The 19,294-nt window shown below is 43.7% G+C and overlaps 1 protein-coding gene across 1 annotated transcript in view; it reads right to left on the reverse strand.

Annotated features, from left to right (window-relative positions):
- The window catches only part of MAU2 (MAU2 sister chromatid cohesion factor), a 2,634,229-nt gene that overhangs the window by 1,758,509 nt on the left and 856,426 nt on the right, over positions 1-19,294 (reverse strand). The window contains exon 5 of the mRNA XM_044090765.1: positions 18,815-18,909. Coding sequence (XP_043946700.1) covers positions 18,815-18,909 — 95 coding nt within the window. The remainder of the gene's footprint in view (positions 1-18,814; positions 18,910-19,294) is intronic.

A 19,294-nucleotide genomic window follows, 5' to 3' on the forward strand; every position in this document is an offset into this window, starting at 1 on the left:
TCTTTTTACAAACACCAGATGCTTTAGTAGAATGTCCTTGCTCTCTGCTTGAATAAGGCAGTCCAAGTAGGGATATATCTGAATTCCTCTGTCTGCAAAATGCAATTCCTGGTGCCAGGCATTTTGTGAAGACCCTGGGCGCAGCAGATAAGCCAAAGGGCAGTGCAGAGAATTGGTAAGTGCATGGAGCCAGCTATGAATCTGAGGTATATTCTGCAAGATTGTCTGATTGGGACATGCAGGTATGCCTCTGAGGTCCAAAGTTACGAGCCAAGCCTTCTTGCCCAGCATGGTCAGAAGTTGCTGCAGTGTCATTTTGGAACGTCCAGAAAAAAGTGTTTAGAATAGACAGGTCCAGTATTGGGCTCCATGCTTTGCCCTTTCTGGGTACCAAGAAAAGCCTTGAGAAAAATCTTTGTCCCTGCTCTTGCTGTGGTACTCGCTGAATAGCCCTCATGTCCATGAGATGAAATTTGCTTTTGTGCCTCTGCCCATTGACTGTGTGGCAGGTCTGGCATACCTTTTATCTTTGGAAGGGTGTGAAATTGGAACCTGTAGCCCTGAGAAAGAATATTCAGAAACCATTTTCCTGGGTGATCATGTGCCAATTTTGTGAAAAAAGTGCTAGCTTCCCCCCCCAAGGGTGTTGCCAAAAGATAAGTGGGATTGGCAGTGGGAAGTCATTGAGACTGTTTCCTATATGGCTGTGATTTGTCTTCTCCGCTTTTGGAGGTAGAAGCACCCCATTGTTTAGGCCTTATGAGCCTTGGGACTGAGATCTGCCTCTAGGGCGTCTATCTGCCTCTTTGTGGCCTGTCTGACACTGAAAAGGACCAATTCTTAGAAGGCCAGTTCCTCCTAAATCTGGGTGGCTGAACCTGCAAAAAAATCCTTTACTGTCTGCACAGATTTCGCTTTAGCCTCCATTTTCCTTAACACCTCTTCTGCCTTAACACCAAACAAAGTATCATGCTGTAATGGAGCATCCAATAATTTTGCTTTAACATGATCAGGCAAATTCTGTTCCTTTAACCAAGCATGCCTTCGAATGACAGAGCCTGTAACAGCGGCCATGCAAGAGGCCTCTAGTGAATCAAAACCACATTGCAAAGTATGCTTTCCCACTTATTCAGCCACATGCAATAAATCGCATTTCCTTATTTTCAGAAAATTCAAAATTTGTCAGCATTTTCTGTTTTAGCAGAGACATTAAGTATTGCTGATATTTAAGCATATGAAACTGGCAATTTAAAGCCCTTACAACCAAGGTAGCAGTGGTGTAAACTTCTTTCCCCCATCTGTCCAGTGCTCTAGAATCCCTATCAGAAGGGACAGGGTTTTCTGCAGTGGAAGCCTTGACCCCTTTGGGACCCTGAGATATAGTTTCTGGGTCAGCAGCAGGGTTTTTACATAGAAATGTATGTAAATCTGGAACCCTGAAGTACCTCTGGCTTAACCAGTGCAGGGGGTAAAGAGTCAGGAGACAATCCAGACTCTCAAAATACATCTACAATGTCTAGTACAGGTGGAATAGCAAGAGGTCTGTGTTGAGGCAGTAAATGAAAATCTGAGCCTTTTCTTAGATTCTGAACAATCTTGGCTTTCCCAGTGGAAATGCTCCCTCATGGTGTGCAGAGTTTCCCCAAAAGAATAGTCCTCACGAGGATAGGCTGAAGGGATAGATTCTTCAGCATCAGAGTCCTCATAGGGAGGGAGAGAGTATCCCTGTTCTGAAGAGGAGTCAGATGAAATGGAAACCTGATCAGAGGAATTAGTGTCTTGCCTAGGCCTCTTATCAGGAGGGGGATGGGAGCCCCTGATCAAAGTAATTAGGTCTTCGGACATTTTGAGCATCTGATTCTTAGGCATGGAGTCGGAGGCAGCCTGTGGCTCTGAGGTAGCGGGTGTCAGGGGCTGCAAAGGCGCCTCACTGAGAACTAGCAACTGGCCTAGAGGAGACTTCATCAGTTTTGGACCTCGGATGCCTGTCCTTTTCTTCTTCCCTGCGCTTTTTATGAACTCCGGTCGTCGGCTGTTCCGGCGACATTATATAGCTAAACCTTCGGCCAAAGTAATGAAATGCAAAATCGTACCGACACTTAGTGCGTTGGTTAAATCTAGCACAAAACCGACAAATAGCAATGTTGTGCTCAGGGCCTAGGCAAGGAATACATTAAGAATGAAAATCCTTGAGGTATTTGCTGCCCACAAGAAATACAACTGTTAACTTTTTCCGATATCGGTCTGGAGCAAGAAAAAAAGGTTCCCCAATGGGGTATTTAGCTTTATTGAAACCTTCGGATCTGAAATTCAGTTTCGAAAATCTCAGGAGTCGAACGACCGGCACTTCGAAACTGCTTTTGCTTCGGGCACCGCGCTGCAAGAAACACTGAAGAAAATGGCGTTGTATGCATCTTGTATACCCCTGGCGCACTGACGTCAGGGAAGAGGCGACAGCAACCGCCAGACCAGGACTTTGGAATTCAGGCCGACTGCGGGTAGCCTGCCAGCAAGATAACCCAAGTGTAAAGACTGCAACAGTGAAACACGAACATCTGCAGTGGCAAAGCCTGCCCTGGATTTAGAGTAGAGAGGTAAGTGATACTGCTTTGTAAAGTATGCAGTGAACTCCAAGTTGCAGCCTCTAAGATGTCTTTGGTTGGTACTCCTCTGAGGAAGGCTGCTGAAGTGGCTGCTGCTCTAGTTGAATGTGGCCTAATGCCCTTGGGTACTGATTTGCCATGCTGTGAATAGCAGAAACGAATGCAGTGGCCTATCCACTTTGAAATGGTCTGTTTGGAGATGGGCTTTCATTGTGATCCTGCAGCATATGCCACTAGAAGTTGTTCAGTTTTTCTGAAAGCTTTGGTTCTGTCCAAGTAGAAGCGTAGCTGCCTGTGAATGTCTAAAGAATGCAGAAGTCTCTCACCTATATTCTGTGGGTTTGGGTAAAAGGTAGGCAAATGAATTGCTTGGTAAAGGGCCACACTGGACACTACACCTTAGGCATAAATGTTGGGTTTGTCCTTAGAGAAACCCTGTCCGGATGGAAAATAATATAAGGTTCCACAGCCATTAATGCCTGTAACTCTGAGACTCTTCTTGCTGAAGTTATTGCTAGGAGCAGAGCGGTTTTCCAGGATACAAATTTTATATCAGCTGCAGAGGCTGGCTCAAAAGGAGGCATTGTGAGTTTTTCCAAGACATAGTTGAGGTTCCATGCAGGTTTTGGTGCTCTCCTTGGAGGTCTTATGTTTTTGGCCCCTCTGAAGTACTGTCTTAGTAATGGACGAGAAAAAATAGGTGGTTCTGTATTGTAATGAGCTGAAATGGCAGAGGCATGAATTTTAATTGTTGAAAAGGAAAGGCCTTTTACCTTGTGCCTGGTTCCAAGCACAGAATCTCTTCCATTTTTCTGCATAAGATTTTCTGGTGCTAGGCCTCCTGGCCTCCAAGATAACATCCATCACTGCTTTAAAGAGAGATGTGTCTTGAATGGTTACATTAGCCGCCATACAGCCAGGTTTACGGTCCCGAGTTGGCTATGCAGTATCGGACTGTCTTGGGTCAGTAAGTGAGGAATGTGAGGTAATGTCCATGCTGGGCACTGAGACAAGCTCTTTAGAATTGGGTACCAGTGCTGGCGGAGCCAGTCTGGGGCAATCAATATCATTTTTTGGCTTCTCTTGTCTGACTTTGAAGAGTACCTTGGGAAGGAGAGGCGGAAAGGCATATACTGTTAGGTTTTTCCAGCTGAAAGATAGAGCATCCACTTTCCATGCTTGCTTGTGATAAGTCCTTGTGCAGAATCTCTGTAGTTGGCAGTTGTGAGCAGAAGCAAATGGGTCTATGTCCGGGCATCCCCAGATCCTTGTTATAATGTTGAATACTTGTGGATCCAATTTCCACTCGTGGAGATCATTAGGCTTCTGCTTAGTTCATCTGCCAGGGTATTTATCCTTCCTGGCAGGAACTGTGCTTGCAGATTTACTTGGTAAGTCAGTACTGTGTCCCAAAAGTTCATGGCTAGTCTGCAGAGGGGGTAGGAATGCATGCCCCCCCTGCTTATGTACCACATGACTGTAGTATTGTCCATCTTTATCAGTAGTTGTCCTGGATGCAGTAGTTCCTTGAAGGCTGTCAGGGCATTCCGAATAGCTAGCATCTCTTTTTGATTATGTAGACGTATATGACTTGCGGGCCATGTGCCCTGAATACATCTTCCTGCCATATGCCCCCCCCCCCCAGGCATAATCTGATGCATCTGTTGTCAATGTCTGCCTGGCTGTGGGTAAGGTGAATCGCTGTCCCCTGTTTAGGTGACAGGCTTTTTCCCACCATCAAAACTCCTATTGCAGGCAGAGAATGAGGGTAATTATTGCTTCCAGGCTGTGGCAATGTTGAGTCCAAACACTTTTTAGATACCATTGAAGTTTCCTCATATGCAGTCTTGCATATGGAATTAGCAGTATGCAGGATGCCATGAAGCCCAAAGCTTGCAGAATTATTCCTGCAGATAACTGGGTCTTTGTTGCCAACATTCTGAAATAAGTAGTCAGTTGTCTGTTGGCGTGAGATGAGCCATCTGGGCAGTTGTATTTAAGCTTGCACACAGGAATCTTATCTCTTGAGAGGGTACAAGTTTTGATTTCTTTTCATTTACTGTGTACCCTAGACCTGTTAGTAATCTTTTTACAAACGCCAGATTCTGTAGTAGAATGTCCTTGTTCTCTGCTTGAATAAGGCAGTCATCCAAGTAAGAATATATTTGTATTCCTCTGTCTGTAGAAGGCAATTGCCGGTGCCAGGCATGTTGTGAAGACACTGGGTGCAGGGAATTGGTAGTGCATTGAGCCAGCTATAAATCTGAGGTATCTTCTGCGAGACTGTCTGATTGGGACATGCAGGTATGCCTCTTAGGTCTAAAGTCGCAAGCCAAGCCTTCTTGCCCAGCATGGGCAGAAGCTGCTGCAGAGTTAAAATCTTGAATTTTGGCATATCCAGGAATGTGTTTAAGAGAGACAGGTCCAGTATTGGTCTCCAGGCTTTATCCTTTCTGGGTACCAAGAATAGCCTCGAGTAAAATCCTTGTCCCTGCTCTTGCTGTGGCCCTTGCTGAATGGCCCTCCTGTCCATGAGGGATGAAACTTGTTTTTGTGCCTCTGCCCATTGATTGCGTGGCATGTCTGGCATACCGTTTGGCCTTGGTAGGGTGTGAAAGTGTAACCTGTAACCTTGAGACACGATATTTAAGACCCATTTGTCCTGGGTGATCATATGCCAATTTTGTGAAAAAAAAAGTGCTAGTTTTCCCCCCAAAGGAGCTTCCAAAAGATAAGTGCTTGGTGCTGGCAGGGGAAAGTTCATGTTAAGCGTCAATTAGTTCAGCGACCGCAGTGTAAATGCCGCCGAGGTAAACACATGCTTCCTATACTTGTCCATAGCCTGGGACTCCTTGTTAGGCAGATAGATGGTAGACGAAGTTTCAGCAAGTTACTTCTTGGTGGCCGCTGCCACCACCATGGCTTCTACTGAAACGCCTTTAGATATTCCTTGTCAGAGGGGGAGGACAAAAATGTATTGGGCCTCCTAGGGACTGGTTCCACAGTGTCAGGAGTTTCCCCACACCTTTCGACAGACAAGATCTAGTAACTCATCAAAAGGGGGAGAAACCCAAGAGGCGGAGGGTTGAGACCCGAAAGCCTTCAGGTTCACAAACTCCTCCATCAAAAGGGGATTTGGAGGGCCAGCTACCTCTCTGCTTCAAGATCTCCAGGATATCTGAAGACAGATATCTTCTGAAGACGACTTGGGGGACCCCTCTGATGTATCCGGCGTGAGAAACTCAGCTGGGGAGTCAAGGTGTTTTCTCATAAACAATCTCTTTCTGGTGGGCTCCTCAGGCAAAAACTCTGGGGAGATGTCAAAGTTGGGGACCACTCATGGAGGTATCCTGAGGCTTAGGGTCTTCGCTGCCCATGGATAGAGCATGATCCAAAACGGACACCAGTGCTGGAGGGTGCAGATGACTACCTGGTCAGCACGCTCCTCATAACCTCGAAGGCTGATTCCCCCCCCCCCGGCTGCGAAGGCAGACTAACTGTAGAGGAAACAGTAGTAGCCCTCGGCACAGAGGAGATTAGGTCCAAAGCCGATGTCTGGTCCAAGCTCATTTGAGCCGAAGCACCGAGCAGAAGGCTCGGAATAGATGATAGAGCTGATCTCTCCCCCTTGGGTCTGACCGGAGAACCGTGGAACCTCGACACTGTGGATGGAGGCGACGGGGTTGGAGTGGAAACTGGAACAGAGAGGCCAGGTGAGGCTACTGGAACCAACCTAACAGCACCTTACAGAATCGACAACTCTGGCTCCGAAGGCCGAGAAAGGCTCGGAGGAACAACAAAGGTTGAACAGGCCAGAAGCTATGGAGCAGATTGGGTCAGAGCCGAAATCAATTTGGCTAACAGTTGACTGAAGCAGTTTCTTCACCACCCTATCAACGTCCTCATCGGAAAGGGTCCTGGAAGACCTGGAGGATAATGTAGGAGATCTAGATCTCCCTACAGAAGGGGATTTGCGTGAAGGAGAAACTGGTCAAATAACTGGAGACAGACTCTGAACCAAAATATCCATGACTGGCTCCGAAAGGCTGGGAGCCGATACGGACTTAATCAAGAGACTACCTTCTGTCAGCACAGAGAGCAATGGAACCAAAGGAGAAGCTGTTCTAGCAACTTTGTCTGGCGGCTCCAAAGAAACCAACTGAGCGGGAGAGCGCTTCTTAGAAGTCTTTTTTGTCCTTTTTGGCTGGAGAGGATAATGCACTGGAAGACTTAGCCAAGTCTTCCTCGAAGGAGTGTTTACACAGTCCTTTCAAAATGAGCTTGTTCTTCCTCTTCTGTGGCACAAGGGAACTGAAGGAATGACAAAAAAAAGCAGGACTCTTGGAGGTGAATAGCCCCCAAGCAGTACACGCACACAGAGTGCCCCATCAGTTAAAGACATCTTATTGTTGCATTTAACACACTTTTTAAAGCTCGAAGGCCTGTGTTCCTTAGAATCCTTGGACATGCTGAAAAGGACAAAGCAAGACGTACACACACTAGACCCAACTAACCCGCATAAGAAACAGAGCCTAACAGACTGCCTAGAAACCGGCAGGAAAAACAAAAGGGAGGACTAGATTCTCTAACTTAAACAGGCCTAGCCTGGGGAAACAAAGGCAGGATAGCACCACTAGCCATACACAACACTAAACGCTAACAGAACGGGGCCCCAAACCAAAGAACACACAAAAGGGAGGACTAGGTCCTCAAATGGGCCTAGCCTGTGGGGAAAGGAAACTAGCAGGATACCAAAACAGCCAATGACAAGGCCACAAAAAACAGCAAGAGAACCAAAACAAAGGCACTAAAACATCATTACCACACAAACAGCTATGAAAATAGCTTTTTTTTTTTTTTTAGCAACAAGTCAACAGTTTATAAAAAATTTATAAACGATATACTTAGTCACGGCCAAAAGAGAGACCACATCTGAGTGTAACGAGCTGCAAACGAGATCTGGGGAATAGACCTGTTGCATGATGGGATACCTCTTAGCCATGAGCCAAATGAAGACTTCGAGCTAGAGTATGGCCGAGTCGGAGAAGAGGTTCAGCTCTGAACCCACGGGTAAGAATGAAGGCGAGATTGGACTATATAACATGCCTGGTCTCCAGAGGTTGGGGATTTGGATAGGGTCTTTATTTTCTTGACAATGTTTCTTATCCCTCTTAGGTGATCACTAGCCTTAAATAGTTGTGGAACTCAGTCAACTCAAGCCAGAGCCGATCCACTTGCATGAATGCTCCAGGTGAGTGTGGGTGTCAGAAGGAATTCCCAGATTCAACTGGGTTAGAGAAACCTGCCATTGCAACTCTTTCTTCAGAAATGGCAAGAAATGGTTTTGGAAGAGAGTCAAAGTGCCAAGACCAAAAGGACTTAAAGTACTACTGGATCGCTCTCATTTATAGTCTGGCTAACAGTAACGTAGGTTTGTGGCCATCATGTAGCCCAACTCTTGCTAAAAACTGAACACAGAGGAAGCAGGAACTAGAAGAGCTGAACAAGAACAGGACTTTTTCTTAAGGGAGAAAAGCGGTCACTGAGAATGTTCAGCCTGCAGCCCAGGAAGACCCGATCCTTGGAGGAGATAAGTGAAAACCTGATGTTGAGGGCAAAGCCTAGATTTTCATGAAATAAACTGTTCAACTGAGGTGCAGCAGCAAGGTGTGCTTGGAAGAGGCCTAGAATATCGTCTAGGCAAGGAAACATCTATATTTCCTAGGTGCTACAAAAAAGCAATGGCTGGTGCAAGCCACTCTGTAAATCTCTACACAGTAGGAAGACTGAAGAGTAATCAAAAAAACAAAGTGTGATGACAAAACAGAACCTGAGAAATTTCCTGCATGTGGGGTGGAAGGGGATCAACATGTAAACATCTTTCAACCCTGCCACTAGAAAGGCTTGTGCAAGGATGAAAGGAAGGAGAGTTTACAAGGTATGCATCTTGAAAGATGGCACTTCCAGAAAGGTGCTGACATGAGAAATCTAGCAGGGACAAGGAAGTCTTAATAAAAACCTTTTCCCAGAGTTAGAGGTTGAACAGGTCCCATGGTTCCCTGAAAAAAAAGGCCCTGGATAAGCAGAGGAATGAGATGGTTCTGATTAGGCGAAGGTGGAGAAATCCCCCTCAAAAAAGCGAGCTCCTTTCAAGACATTGTGTAACAAGTGTTGGATGATGGACAAGACCTATCTGTCTATAGTAATAAAATCACAAGCTAGGAAGGGACAGAATGAGTCTCCTGGACAAGAGTGTGTGTGTGTGTGTGTGTGTGTGTGTGTGTGTGTGTGGGGGGGGTCACAGAACATTGTCAGGCAGACTGATTTATCAGGAAAAGCCACCCCCTGATGTAGAATCTTTGGTAGGCTTTTCCTAAAATCTCAGAGGCTTGGAAGGATGACTCCTTTGACATCTAGGGACAGAAGTGAAAAAAAAAACATTTAAAATCCTGAATTACTTTTCAGGGTCATGGGTAAGTACTATGCTAGCTACACTTGTAGCCATTTTAAGCCAAGCCATTTTCCTTTTTTGCTCTCAAAATAATCTATCCTATCTGACTATTCACTGGCCTTACCCATCCCATGATCAATAATTATTACAACTAATGAAGATAACCGAGATCATCCAATAGATAATGTGAGGGGAACCACGCATGGGATAAAGCACGTAGGAACCACCTCTGTCCATTAGTAGTACAGAGGGCAGTGCTGGGGTAAATTTTTTGTTTTCCATCCCTAGACTTAAGTTGCACTTAATGTACAGGGATAAATTTTGTTTCTATGTGGATAGGAAGCAAGATCCACAAAGTACAGTTGTGTACACTTACCATAAATGTTAGAGTGTATTCACTGTTGCAGTCATCACATTAGGGTTATCTGCTTGCAGTAGCCCCTCAGTCGGCCTGATCATCAAAGACTTGGGTCCTGCATCGGTTGCTGCCTCATCTTCCATGGCGTCAGGTCGTCAGGGGTATAAAGCATGCAGCAGACGCCATTACATCAGTTTTTCTTGCCCCAGATGTCAGGTGCCCCCCTAATGGGAAGCAATATATATTAAAAGTTAGGGGGCAGGAGGGTAACCAGGACTGCCAACAGTGAATACACTCGGACATCTACATTTATGGTAAGTGTAGACAACTGTACTATGTTCTTCGTGTTTCACTGCTGCAGTCATCACATTTGGGTAGATTCCCAAAGCTAAGGATGGGAGGAGGAATTTAAATAGCATTAGGACCAGCTATAAGGCCCTGCAAAACTGCAGTGGCAAAACCAGTCCTGGATTTAGAGAAAACTGGCAAATGGTAATGCTTGGTGAAAGTATGTTTTCCAAGAAAGGAATTTCAACTCTGAACTTGCAGCTGGCTCAATAGGAGGCAGAGTGAGTTTTTCCAATACAAAGTTAAGGCCCCAGGCTGGAGTTGGGGCTCACCTAGGTGGTTTTAAGTTCTTGGCCCCTCTGAGGAACTGCTTGAGCAGTGGATAACAGAAGAGGGGAGGGTACTGTGTTATAATGAGCTAAAATGGCTTAGGCATAAATTTTGGAGGAAAAGGAAAGACCGTTGTGAAGCATCTCAGTTAAGTATTGAAGAATCAGAGGTAAATTGGGAGCTGCTGTGCCCATCCCCTGAGCGTGGTTCCAGGAACAGAATCTTTTCCATTTTTCAGCTTAAGATTTTCTAGCACTAGGCCTCCCTGCCTCTAGAATGACATCCAAAACTTGTTTATTGAGGGCTGGTAATGGAGAGCTCAGGTAATTAGAAAGGATGCCAGGTTGAGGGTTTGAAGATGAGGGGGCAGAATCCGGCCCACCTGCTGGGACAGCAGGGTAGGGATCTGAGGCAGGTGCCATGGATCCAGCAGTGACACTGCACAAGAGGGGGCACCAGTGTTGGCGTGGCCAGTCTGGTAAAATCAGTATCATCCCTGGTTTGTCCTGTTTGATCTTTAGTAGTACCTTGGTGAGAAGAGGCAGAGGAGGAAAGGCATAAACTGACAGATTTTTCCAGGTGAAGGACACAGCATCCACTTTCCAAGCTTATTTGTGGGGAGCCCTTGTGCAGAATTTGTCCAATTGGTAGTTCTGGGGGGAGGCCAACAGGTCTATATATGGGCTCCCCCATTTATCAACATGTTGAATGTCTTTGGTTCCAGTTTTCACTCATGTAGGACCATTAGATTTCTACTTAGTCTACCAGTGTGTTTAGATTTCCAGGCAGGAATTGAGCCTGTAGGTGCACTAGGTAGCTCAAGGCTGTGTTCCACAGAGCCATGGCTAGTCTGCAGAGAAGGTATGAGTGGGTTCCCCCCTGCTTGTTTATGTACCATATAACAGTGGTGTTGTCCATCTTTACCATTAACTGTCCTGGAAGAATGTGGTCCTTGAAGGCTGTCAGAGCATTCTGTACAGCTAACATTTCTTTTTGATTGATATGCAGGTGCATTCGACTTTGGTTTTATTTGTCCTAAGCACTTCCCTGCCAAGTGAGCCCTCCATGCACAGTCTGATGCGTCTGTTAGAGTTTAGACAGCAAAGGGGTAGAGTGAATGGCAGCCCCTTGTTTGGGTGGCAGGCTTCTGCACACCAAAGGAATTCTAAACGTAGACCAGGTGTGATATGAATCATTGCTTCTAGATCCTGAGAATGTTGACATCATAGACTTAAGATACCACTGTAGTTTCCGCATATGCAATCTTGCATATGGAATTAGTAGAATGCAGGAGGCCATGAACCCCAAGGCTTGTAGTATTTGTCTTGTAGATAAGCAGGTTCTTTGTGGCCACTGGTTTGAAGTAAGTTGTCAAATGAATTTGTTTCTCTGGCATGAGGAAATCCATCTGGGATGCTGTGTTCAAGCTTGCTCCCAGGAATACAATTTGTTGACAGGGTACCAGATGTGTCTTTTCGTTTGTGTGTACCCCAGACAAGTTAGCACCTTTCGTACAAATGCCAGATAATTCAAAAGTATGTCCTGGCTTTCTGTCTGAATTAGACAATCGTCCAGGTATGGGTATATCTGAATTTTTCTTCGCCTGCAAAATGCAATGACAGGCGCTAGGCACTTAAAGATTACCCTGGGCGCAGTAGATAAGCTAAAGGGCAGTGCAGAGAATTGATAGTGCATGTAACCTAATTTGAAGCGTAGGTATCTTCTGCAAGATTCCCTGATTGGGAGTGTGCAGGTAGGCTTCCTTTAAATCCATTGTTGCCAACCAGGCATTTTTGCCTAGCATAGGAAGTAGCTGGTGAAGAGTTAGCATCTTGAATTTTGGAATCACTAAAAAAGTGTTTAAGGTAGAAAAGGTCCAGCATACGACGCCATGAATGGTCTTTTCTGGGTACCAGGAAAAGTCTTTAATAAAAACCTTGTCCCTTTTCCTCTTCTGATACAGTTTGAATAGCCTTTATGCTTAAGAGATGACTTGCTTTGAGCCTCTGCCCATTGATTTGGAAGTAGATCTGGCCAACCGTTTGGGGTTAACATGTGGAAGTGAAATCTGTATCCTTGGGAAACTATATTTAAAACCCATTTGTCCTGGGTAATGAGTTCCCAGTTTTTGGCCTGCACAGCAATCTTAACCCCTAAAGGAGCAGTCAGTTGAGAAGTGCTTGGAAGTTTAAAGTCAAGTCATTGAGACAGCTTTCCATAGGGGGGAGTCTTACTACTCCCTGATTTGGAAGCGGAAACCCCCCACTGCTTAGTCTTGTGCGTACCCTGGGACTGAAACCTGGGGTTTCTGCTGGTTCTGGATTTGGGTTGAGAAGGCCTGTAAGAGGCAGGAAAGGATAAATTCTTAGAAGGTCAATGCCTACTAATTATTGGAGGTTGAACTTGTAGGAACTCTTTTTAACAGTTTGCATAAATTTAGCTTTTTCCTCCATCTTTTTAAGAACAATTTCTGCTTTGTTGCCCAACAGGCGGTGCTGATTTAAGGGAGCATCCAACAATTTAGCTTTAACATATGGCAAAGATTGTTCCTTAAGCCAAGCATGCCTTCTAAGTACAGAACTAGTGACAACAGCCCTGCAAGAGGCCTCTAATGAATCAAACCCACATTGCAAAGTATGTTTTCCAACCTGTTCAGCAGAATGCATTAAATCCTGCAAATTTTTACTTTCAGCACAATCAGGAATCATCATTTTCTGGTTAAGCAATCCAATAATGTTGCTGATACTTCAACACATGAAACTGCCAGTTTAAGGCACTAATGGCCAAGGTTCCAGCAGTGTACACCTTCTTACCCCCATCTATCCAGTGCCCTGGAATCTCTATCAGAAGGGGAAGGATTTTTGGCAGTAGTAGCCTTAATGCCCTTGGATCCCTGTGAAATCGTCTCAGGATCCACAGTAGGGTTTTTAAAAAGGAACTTGTGAGAATCAGGAACCCTGTAATATCTATCAGGTTTTCTGGGAGGAGCAGGCAAAGAATCAGGGCCAAACTAGATTCCGAAAAGGCATCAACAATGTCTAGTACAGGAGGGATAGCTAAAGGCCTGTGTTGAGGCAGGAGTAAGAAGTCCCTAAGCCTCTTTTTTGAATCAGAGTAATCCTGGCTTTCCCAGTGGAAATACTCCCTAAGAGTATGCAAGGTTTCACCAAAAGAGAAATCCTCTGGAGGGGATGCAGAGGAAATAAAGTCCTTTGCATCAGAATTCTTATAAGCAAATAAGGGTAAATCCAGACCATCAGAAGAAACAGAAATTTCAGAATCTTGGTCAGAAGACTCTTAAGAAAATTCAGTTCTAGGTCTCTTAGAAGGGGATGGTTGGCTTCCCCTGATTAAAGTTGCAAGGTCTTCAGCCATTCTTATTTGTTTTTTAGGCAGAGGCCTGAGCATGTGGCCTGGGTGGTTTTCTAGGCATGGTTCGAGCTTTAGGCCTTAAAGAAGAAGGTGGCGTCTGTTTAATATGCAAGTCCATAGGCCTGAATACACCCTCAGAAGCCTGTGCCTGCACAGCAGCTCCAGACCCATCCAAGGTAGAGACATCCGCAGGTTCCACAGTTGAAGCATCTCATGGCATACCAGACTCCGAATTGGTCTCAATAGAGGCCTGCGAATCAGAAGTAGTGGATATCAGGGGTTGCGAAAACACCTCACTGAGTACCATCAAACTGGTGACTGGCTTAGGAGAAGTGCAGTCTGCAGCTTTGGACCTAGGCAGCCTGTCTATCTTTGCGTTTTTTCGGAATGCCGGTAGTCAGATGGCTTACCGACGACATATCTGGATAATTGAACAGAGAACCGAAATATTTAGAAACGTAAATATACAGACGACTGATATTTAAACAACGAACTAAGGCACAAAACCGACAGCAAGGTACATTGTGGTCAGGGCCTAGGCAAGGAATACAGTATGAATGAAAATCTTTGAGGTATTTGCTTTCCACAAGAAATGCAATTATTAACTTTTACTGACATAGTTAAAGAGCAAGAAAGTAAGTTTCACGAACGGGGGTACTTGGCTTTAGTTGAAGACTTTGGTTCTAAAACTCTAAAATGAAAATTTCAGGAGTTGGCTGACCGCCACTTGCGAACTGCTTCTGCTTCGAGCACCGCACAGCAAAAAGACTGATATAATGACGTCGGCTGCATGCTTTACACCCCTGACAACCTGACATCATGCAAGAGGAAACAGCAACCGACGCAGGACTCAAGTCTTTGATAATCAGGCCGACTGAGGGCTACTGCAAGCAGATAACCCAAATGTGATGACTGCAACAGTGAAACACAAAGAACATCAGGGGTATCCTCTAATATTTACCTGTCCCGCCAAACCATTCTCTGGTTCATGTTACAGAAAAGGTTTAGATCCCTAGACAGCATTACTCATGCCATTTGACTACCTGATGTGCAGTAAATACATCAGTAATAGTTCAGATGTCGATGTCAGACACAGGTCACCTACTAGAAGTCTGCTGGATACAGAGCGTAGTCACAAGGCACTGAGTCAGTCTGTGTAGGCCATGTTTAGGCTTGTATCCTTTTCGCAAGGTATCTGTGGGTGTTCCAATTGTTGCACGAGTCTGGACAAATATATGCCAAAGGGGGCATTATATTCCATGACTGGTGTAATGAGGGTTTAGTAAAGGGAGATAACTCTAGACCAAGAAACAACTCTTGTTTGTAAGCTGTGCAATATAGGACTTTCTTACAATGGACACGTTGATCAAAAGTTAGGTCACTGTCCACACAAGTTCCCAAATCTTGATCAGGGTCGTGTCTTAAGGGCATGTTGTCAATGTGGGAATTCCCCAGGGTAGATGACTCCCCAAAGGATACAATGATGCATTTTTGGCATTTAGTTCCAGTCCACGATTTTGCCACCAGTTGAGACAAACCTTCCTGCAGGATAGCCAAGACATTTAGGGTTTTAATGACTACTCCTAGTTTGCAGTCATCTGAAATCTTAGTTAGCCAAAGCCCCTTGATATTGGCTTTTACTACATAAAAGCAGATGCCAAACAGAACTCCCAGCATGGAACCCTGGGGGACTCCACTGGTGACTGGTCGCTCTGTGAAGGTAGCTTCCACTGTTTTGGTCATGTGAGCCATCTGGCAAACCAGCGAGTAGCAGATGTTTACTTTCCCAGTGTGTGAAACTCTCTCAACAGCTTTGGCCAGGTCAAGGTATGTGGTGTGTACCATTTTGCCTTCATCCATTGTTGAGATGACCTTTTCAAAAAAATCCAGCAGGTTGAGTAACAATGACTTTCCCTTTTCATAAATCCAAACAGACAGGTCTAGTGTTTGAAGCTCCCTACGTTCAAATTGTTTAATTACATAAGTTTTTCCATGGCTTTGCATATGCTGCTGATCAAAATTATGGGCCTGTAATAACTTGGGTCTCCGGAAGGTCATCCCCTACACAGAAATGACTGCAGCTGTTCTCCATTCACTTGGAGGCACACTGAACAGTGTTAGGGGTGGGGCTAAATTATGTTTCTTGCTATTAAAGACTCATCCAGGGATATTGTCAGGGCCCATCAACGCAGTACTTGGCTTTTGGTAACACTTTTAGGACCTGGCCTTGTGTGATAGCTGGAGGAGAGACAGTTTCAGGTTTACCTTGAGGGACAGATGTAAGAGAGAGCCGGGTACATTTACAGCTAAATTTATCAGCCAGTAGGTTTGTTGTACCGTCAGCCTCAGTGTAAGTAACGGTCACAATCAGCTTATTATGATGAATATAATTAAAATAATGCCTAGTGATGGTCTTTGGCTTGGACAGCTATTTTAGCCTCAAACTAGGCTTTAGAGAATTTTATTAGACTCGAGTTATTTCATTGACAAGTTTTGAAAAGCTAAGCTGCAATAGGGTCAAACAAAAGGTCCCTACACAGGGAGAACCAAGTAGCTTGGCCTTAATAGTCTGATGAGGTTTTGGAGGTCCTACCTTCAAGCAAATCATAGTATTTTTTTTTGCACATAAGTGACTTGTTTGGATTCCCATTCAAAATGTTGCATCATCCTAGTTAAGTCTTCTCCCAAAGGAAATCTCATCTGTAGGAGAGTAGTGGGACAAGATGTCTTCTTCACATGAAACAAACTGTCCAGAAGAAAGTATACAAGATGAGTAAAAAGGAATTCTCATCTGAATAAGATTCTTCCTTCTCCTCAGATGAAGATTCATGTTGTCTACTCAAAGCCAGCAGCGTGTGAGGAACTGAAAATGAAGGAAATTGGCTTCAAAGTCAAAATAGCCTTGTAAAGACCTTGGAAATTCAAGCAATTTCTTCTGAAAAGTCCAAGGAGAAACAAGCTTTTGTTTTGGTTTACTCTTAGGTGTAATATCCGCCCTAACAAAATGCAATGGTTTAAAACCCTGACTGACCATGACTGAAGCACAGGGTACCTCTTTCTAACAAGGATTTGAAATTTGCCCTCTGGTCCCCTCTAAAATCACCCCAAGTTTCTGCTTCTCAGCCATCATGTTAGGCATATTCTCACTACATGTAAGGGAATCGGATAAAACAACAGGTGCCTGAGGAGGTGTGGGATGTACCGTGGACTCCTACGGTATCTCACAGTGATGAGAATCCGAATGGACAGCTGAAGATTCAGGCCTTAATTTCTTGGCTTTTTTGTGAGAGAGCAGGACATCAGAGACAGAAGGTTTTGCCACCTTGGTTTGCACAAGGAAATTCAGACGCTGGCTCTATTTAAGGAGGAATCTGGTACTGATGATTCTCGGGATGAATGAGTAGCAGATGTTGCCATTTCTGTAACTGTGTTCAGCCCCTAAACAAGAGACAGTGGGAGTGGAGGTCCTTATAAGGGTTACAAGGGGATCTGCCTACTAGTGTCACACTTGCCTCTCTCGGCAGATAATATCCAATCTCTGGTATAAAAAAATGAGGGTGGGTTCCCCCCCAATGGAGCACTTACCTGGAAAAGTGCTGGCAAGCAATGACAACTCAGGATATACAAGTAAAATAAACAAGTCATCCAGAACCATGAGCTTTGAGCTGAAGTTTAATGTTGCAAGTAAACCTTACACGTTCACAGATGCTTCTTCAGGCAAACAAACCAACATTAAAAACACACTCATTATACCCAAATGCCTCCAGGTGCCTCTGCAGTTAACTCCTACTGACACCTCTAGGAGTCAAATACTGTCCATATTTGTAACAATTACAAAATCATGCTGCGTACAAGGTTTTAAAAGATTTCATCTTAAAGCTTACACAACGGCAACCAGCTGCATTAATATTTGACTTCTGTCTAGTGCAGGTAAGTAGATATTAACTGCTGTTTTTTTACATTTACATATATATAATTCACATTTTTCTAAATATCTCAACGAACACAGACAGAACTCTTTAACCTCATATGACAGTTCTTCACTAGATCAATAAAATGCTGCTGACAGTACGTGTGTAACTTGAGTAGTTGCTGAGATATTGCAAAGTTTACAAAATATTTAAAATATATTAGTTGCTGTGTTTACTGTGACTTATACAATTCGGTTTAAGACCTATGAATACTACTACTATAAAAATAGTTTGTATTGGAAGATGTCATTTATAGTTCTTTCATAACCCCTGTGGTTCCAGAGATATGAACATTTGTTTGAAATGTCAGGACATAATTTGATTCTGTCGAAAGGCTTAGACTCCGCCCATTGGAAGATACTGCGCAAACTTCCTGAGCTCCATTGGAGTGAACAAGTTAAATACCTACTTAAAAATCATAGCATACACCACATAACACCAAAATAATCACATGATATACAAATCATATGAAACCAAGGAATCACATGGTATACAAATCACTTCTTATATTGCAACACTGTGGAGGTGAAATAAAACTGTACAGAAGAAAATAAATGAATTTTACATTTTAGGGCAGTTTACCCACCTGTTTTGAATGTGATTTTGAGTATTAAGCCCTATTTAAACTACTTGCATAATAAAGTTAAATAATTTTATGTATAAAAAGATGCTGTTTTTTGATTTGGTGTCTATGACTTGTATACTTAAGATAGCCTGAGAATCTTGCACTCCTATCTCTACTTATGCACCCCTAGGACAACAGGCTGTGTTTGCATACCAGTACGAACATATGGTGTGTCAGGAAGGTTTTGGCTTTGTTATTCTGGCCAAACATCCAGTTAATTCATGCAGGGTAGCCCGTCAGTATTGGAATACTGCAACAGCAACCCATCAGTACTGGAATACTGCAACAGTGATCCACTGAAGAACATCAATATACTTCCCATTCTAAACAACAATATTTAAGCATTGTATCCAACATTAGCATCTGAACTACCACCAATGAAGGGCTCTCCTTCCAGCCCAAAAAAATCAAGTAATTGCAAAACATATGCTTGTCAAAATTACTTCTTGTCTGTTTTGTTAGTGGACCAACAAGGCATTTTTTCTTTTCTAATAAAATGTTAAAAATTAGAAAATGAAATAAGAACTAGACCATCAGGGGGAGAAAAAACTGAATGTCCAAAATTAAAGACTGCAACTCTGGTGAATGACATTTTAAATGAACGGGAATAGAATACTACAAAACTGGAAACATCACATTCCCACATTCTGCAGGCAGTGTGTATTTAGGGGAAAAAGAAAAATGCCAGCAACATGCAAACTCCCCACTAAGGTAATTTTGGGCAAAAACAAAATGAAAATTAGTACACATTAGAGACAAAAAAAGTTAGCAATTCTGGCCCAAAGGTGTCCTTTAATGATAAAGCAGGTCACTTACCTTGTATATTCTGATCCCACTACTCTGGCATACTCTGCCCCCACTCCTAACAAATCACATGCTGACACCAAATCTTTTTCCAGTGTATGAAGTTGCTAGAGAGAAACAGAGAAATGGAAATCAGTGTAGCAATGCTTACGGAAATTCAGCTTACAGAAAAAAAATTAAATAGTCCTGTAGTTAATCAATGCATCATAGAAATAACTGAAATCAGAAAGTAAGAAAGCAGCACATTGAGCACCTTTAAATTCTTATTTTAAGGCCAGAGTTCTACTGTAGAAATGAAATACAGCTATTAAAGTTTTTTTTCACTTTTTATAGAAAACATGGTCAGGGAAGTATAATTTGTGTTCTTGTTTTAATGTGCTAGCATACTCTTTTTTTTTTTTTACTCTAGTCCACTAATTCCATTAAGTTTTTCCAATATGTAAGGATATACAAGGCACATCTGAAATATCGAACATCCAAGGGCCCCCAAAT

Source organism: Protopterus annectens, chromosome 13.part0 (assembly GCF_019279795.1).
Source record: "Protopterus annectens isolate FY-2018-M chromosome 13.part0, PAN1.0, whole genome shotgun sequence".
Taxonomy (NCBI): Eukaryota; Metazoa; Chordata; order Ceratodontiformes; family Protopteridae; genus Protopterus; species Protopterus annectens.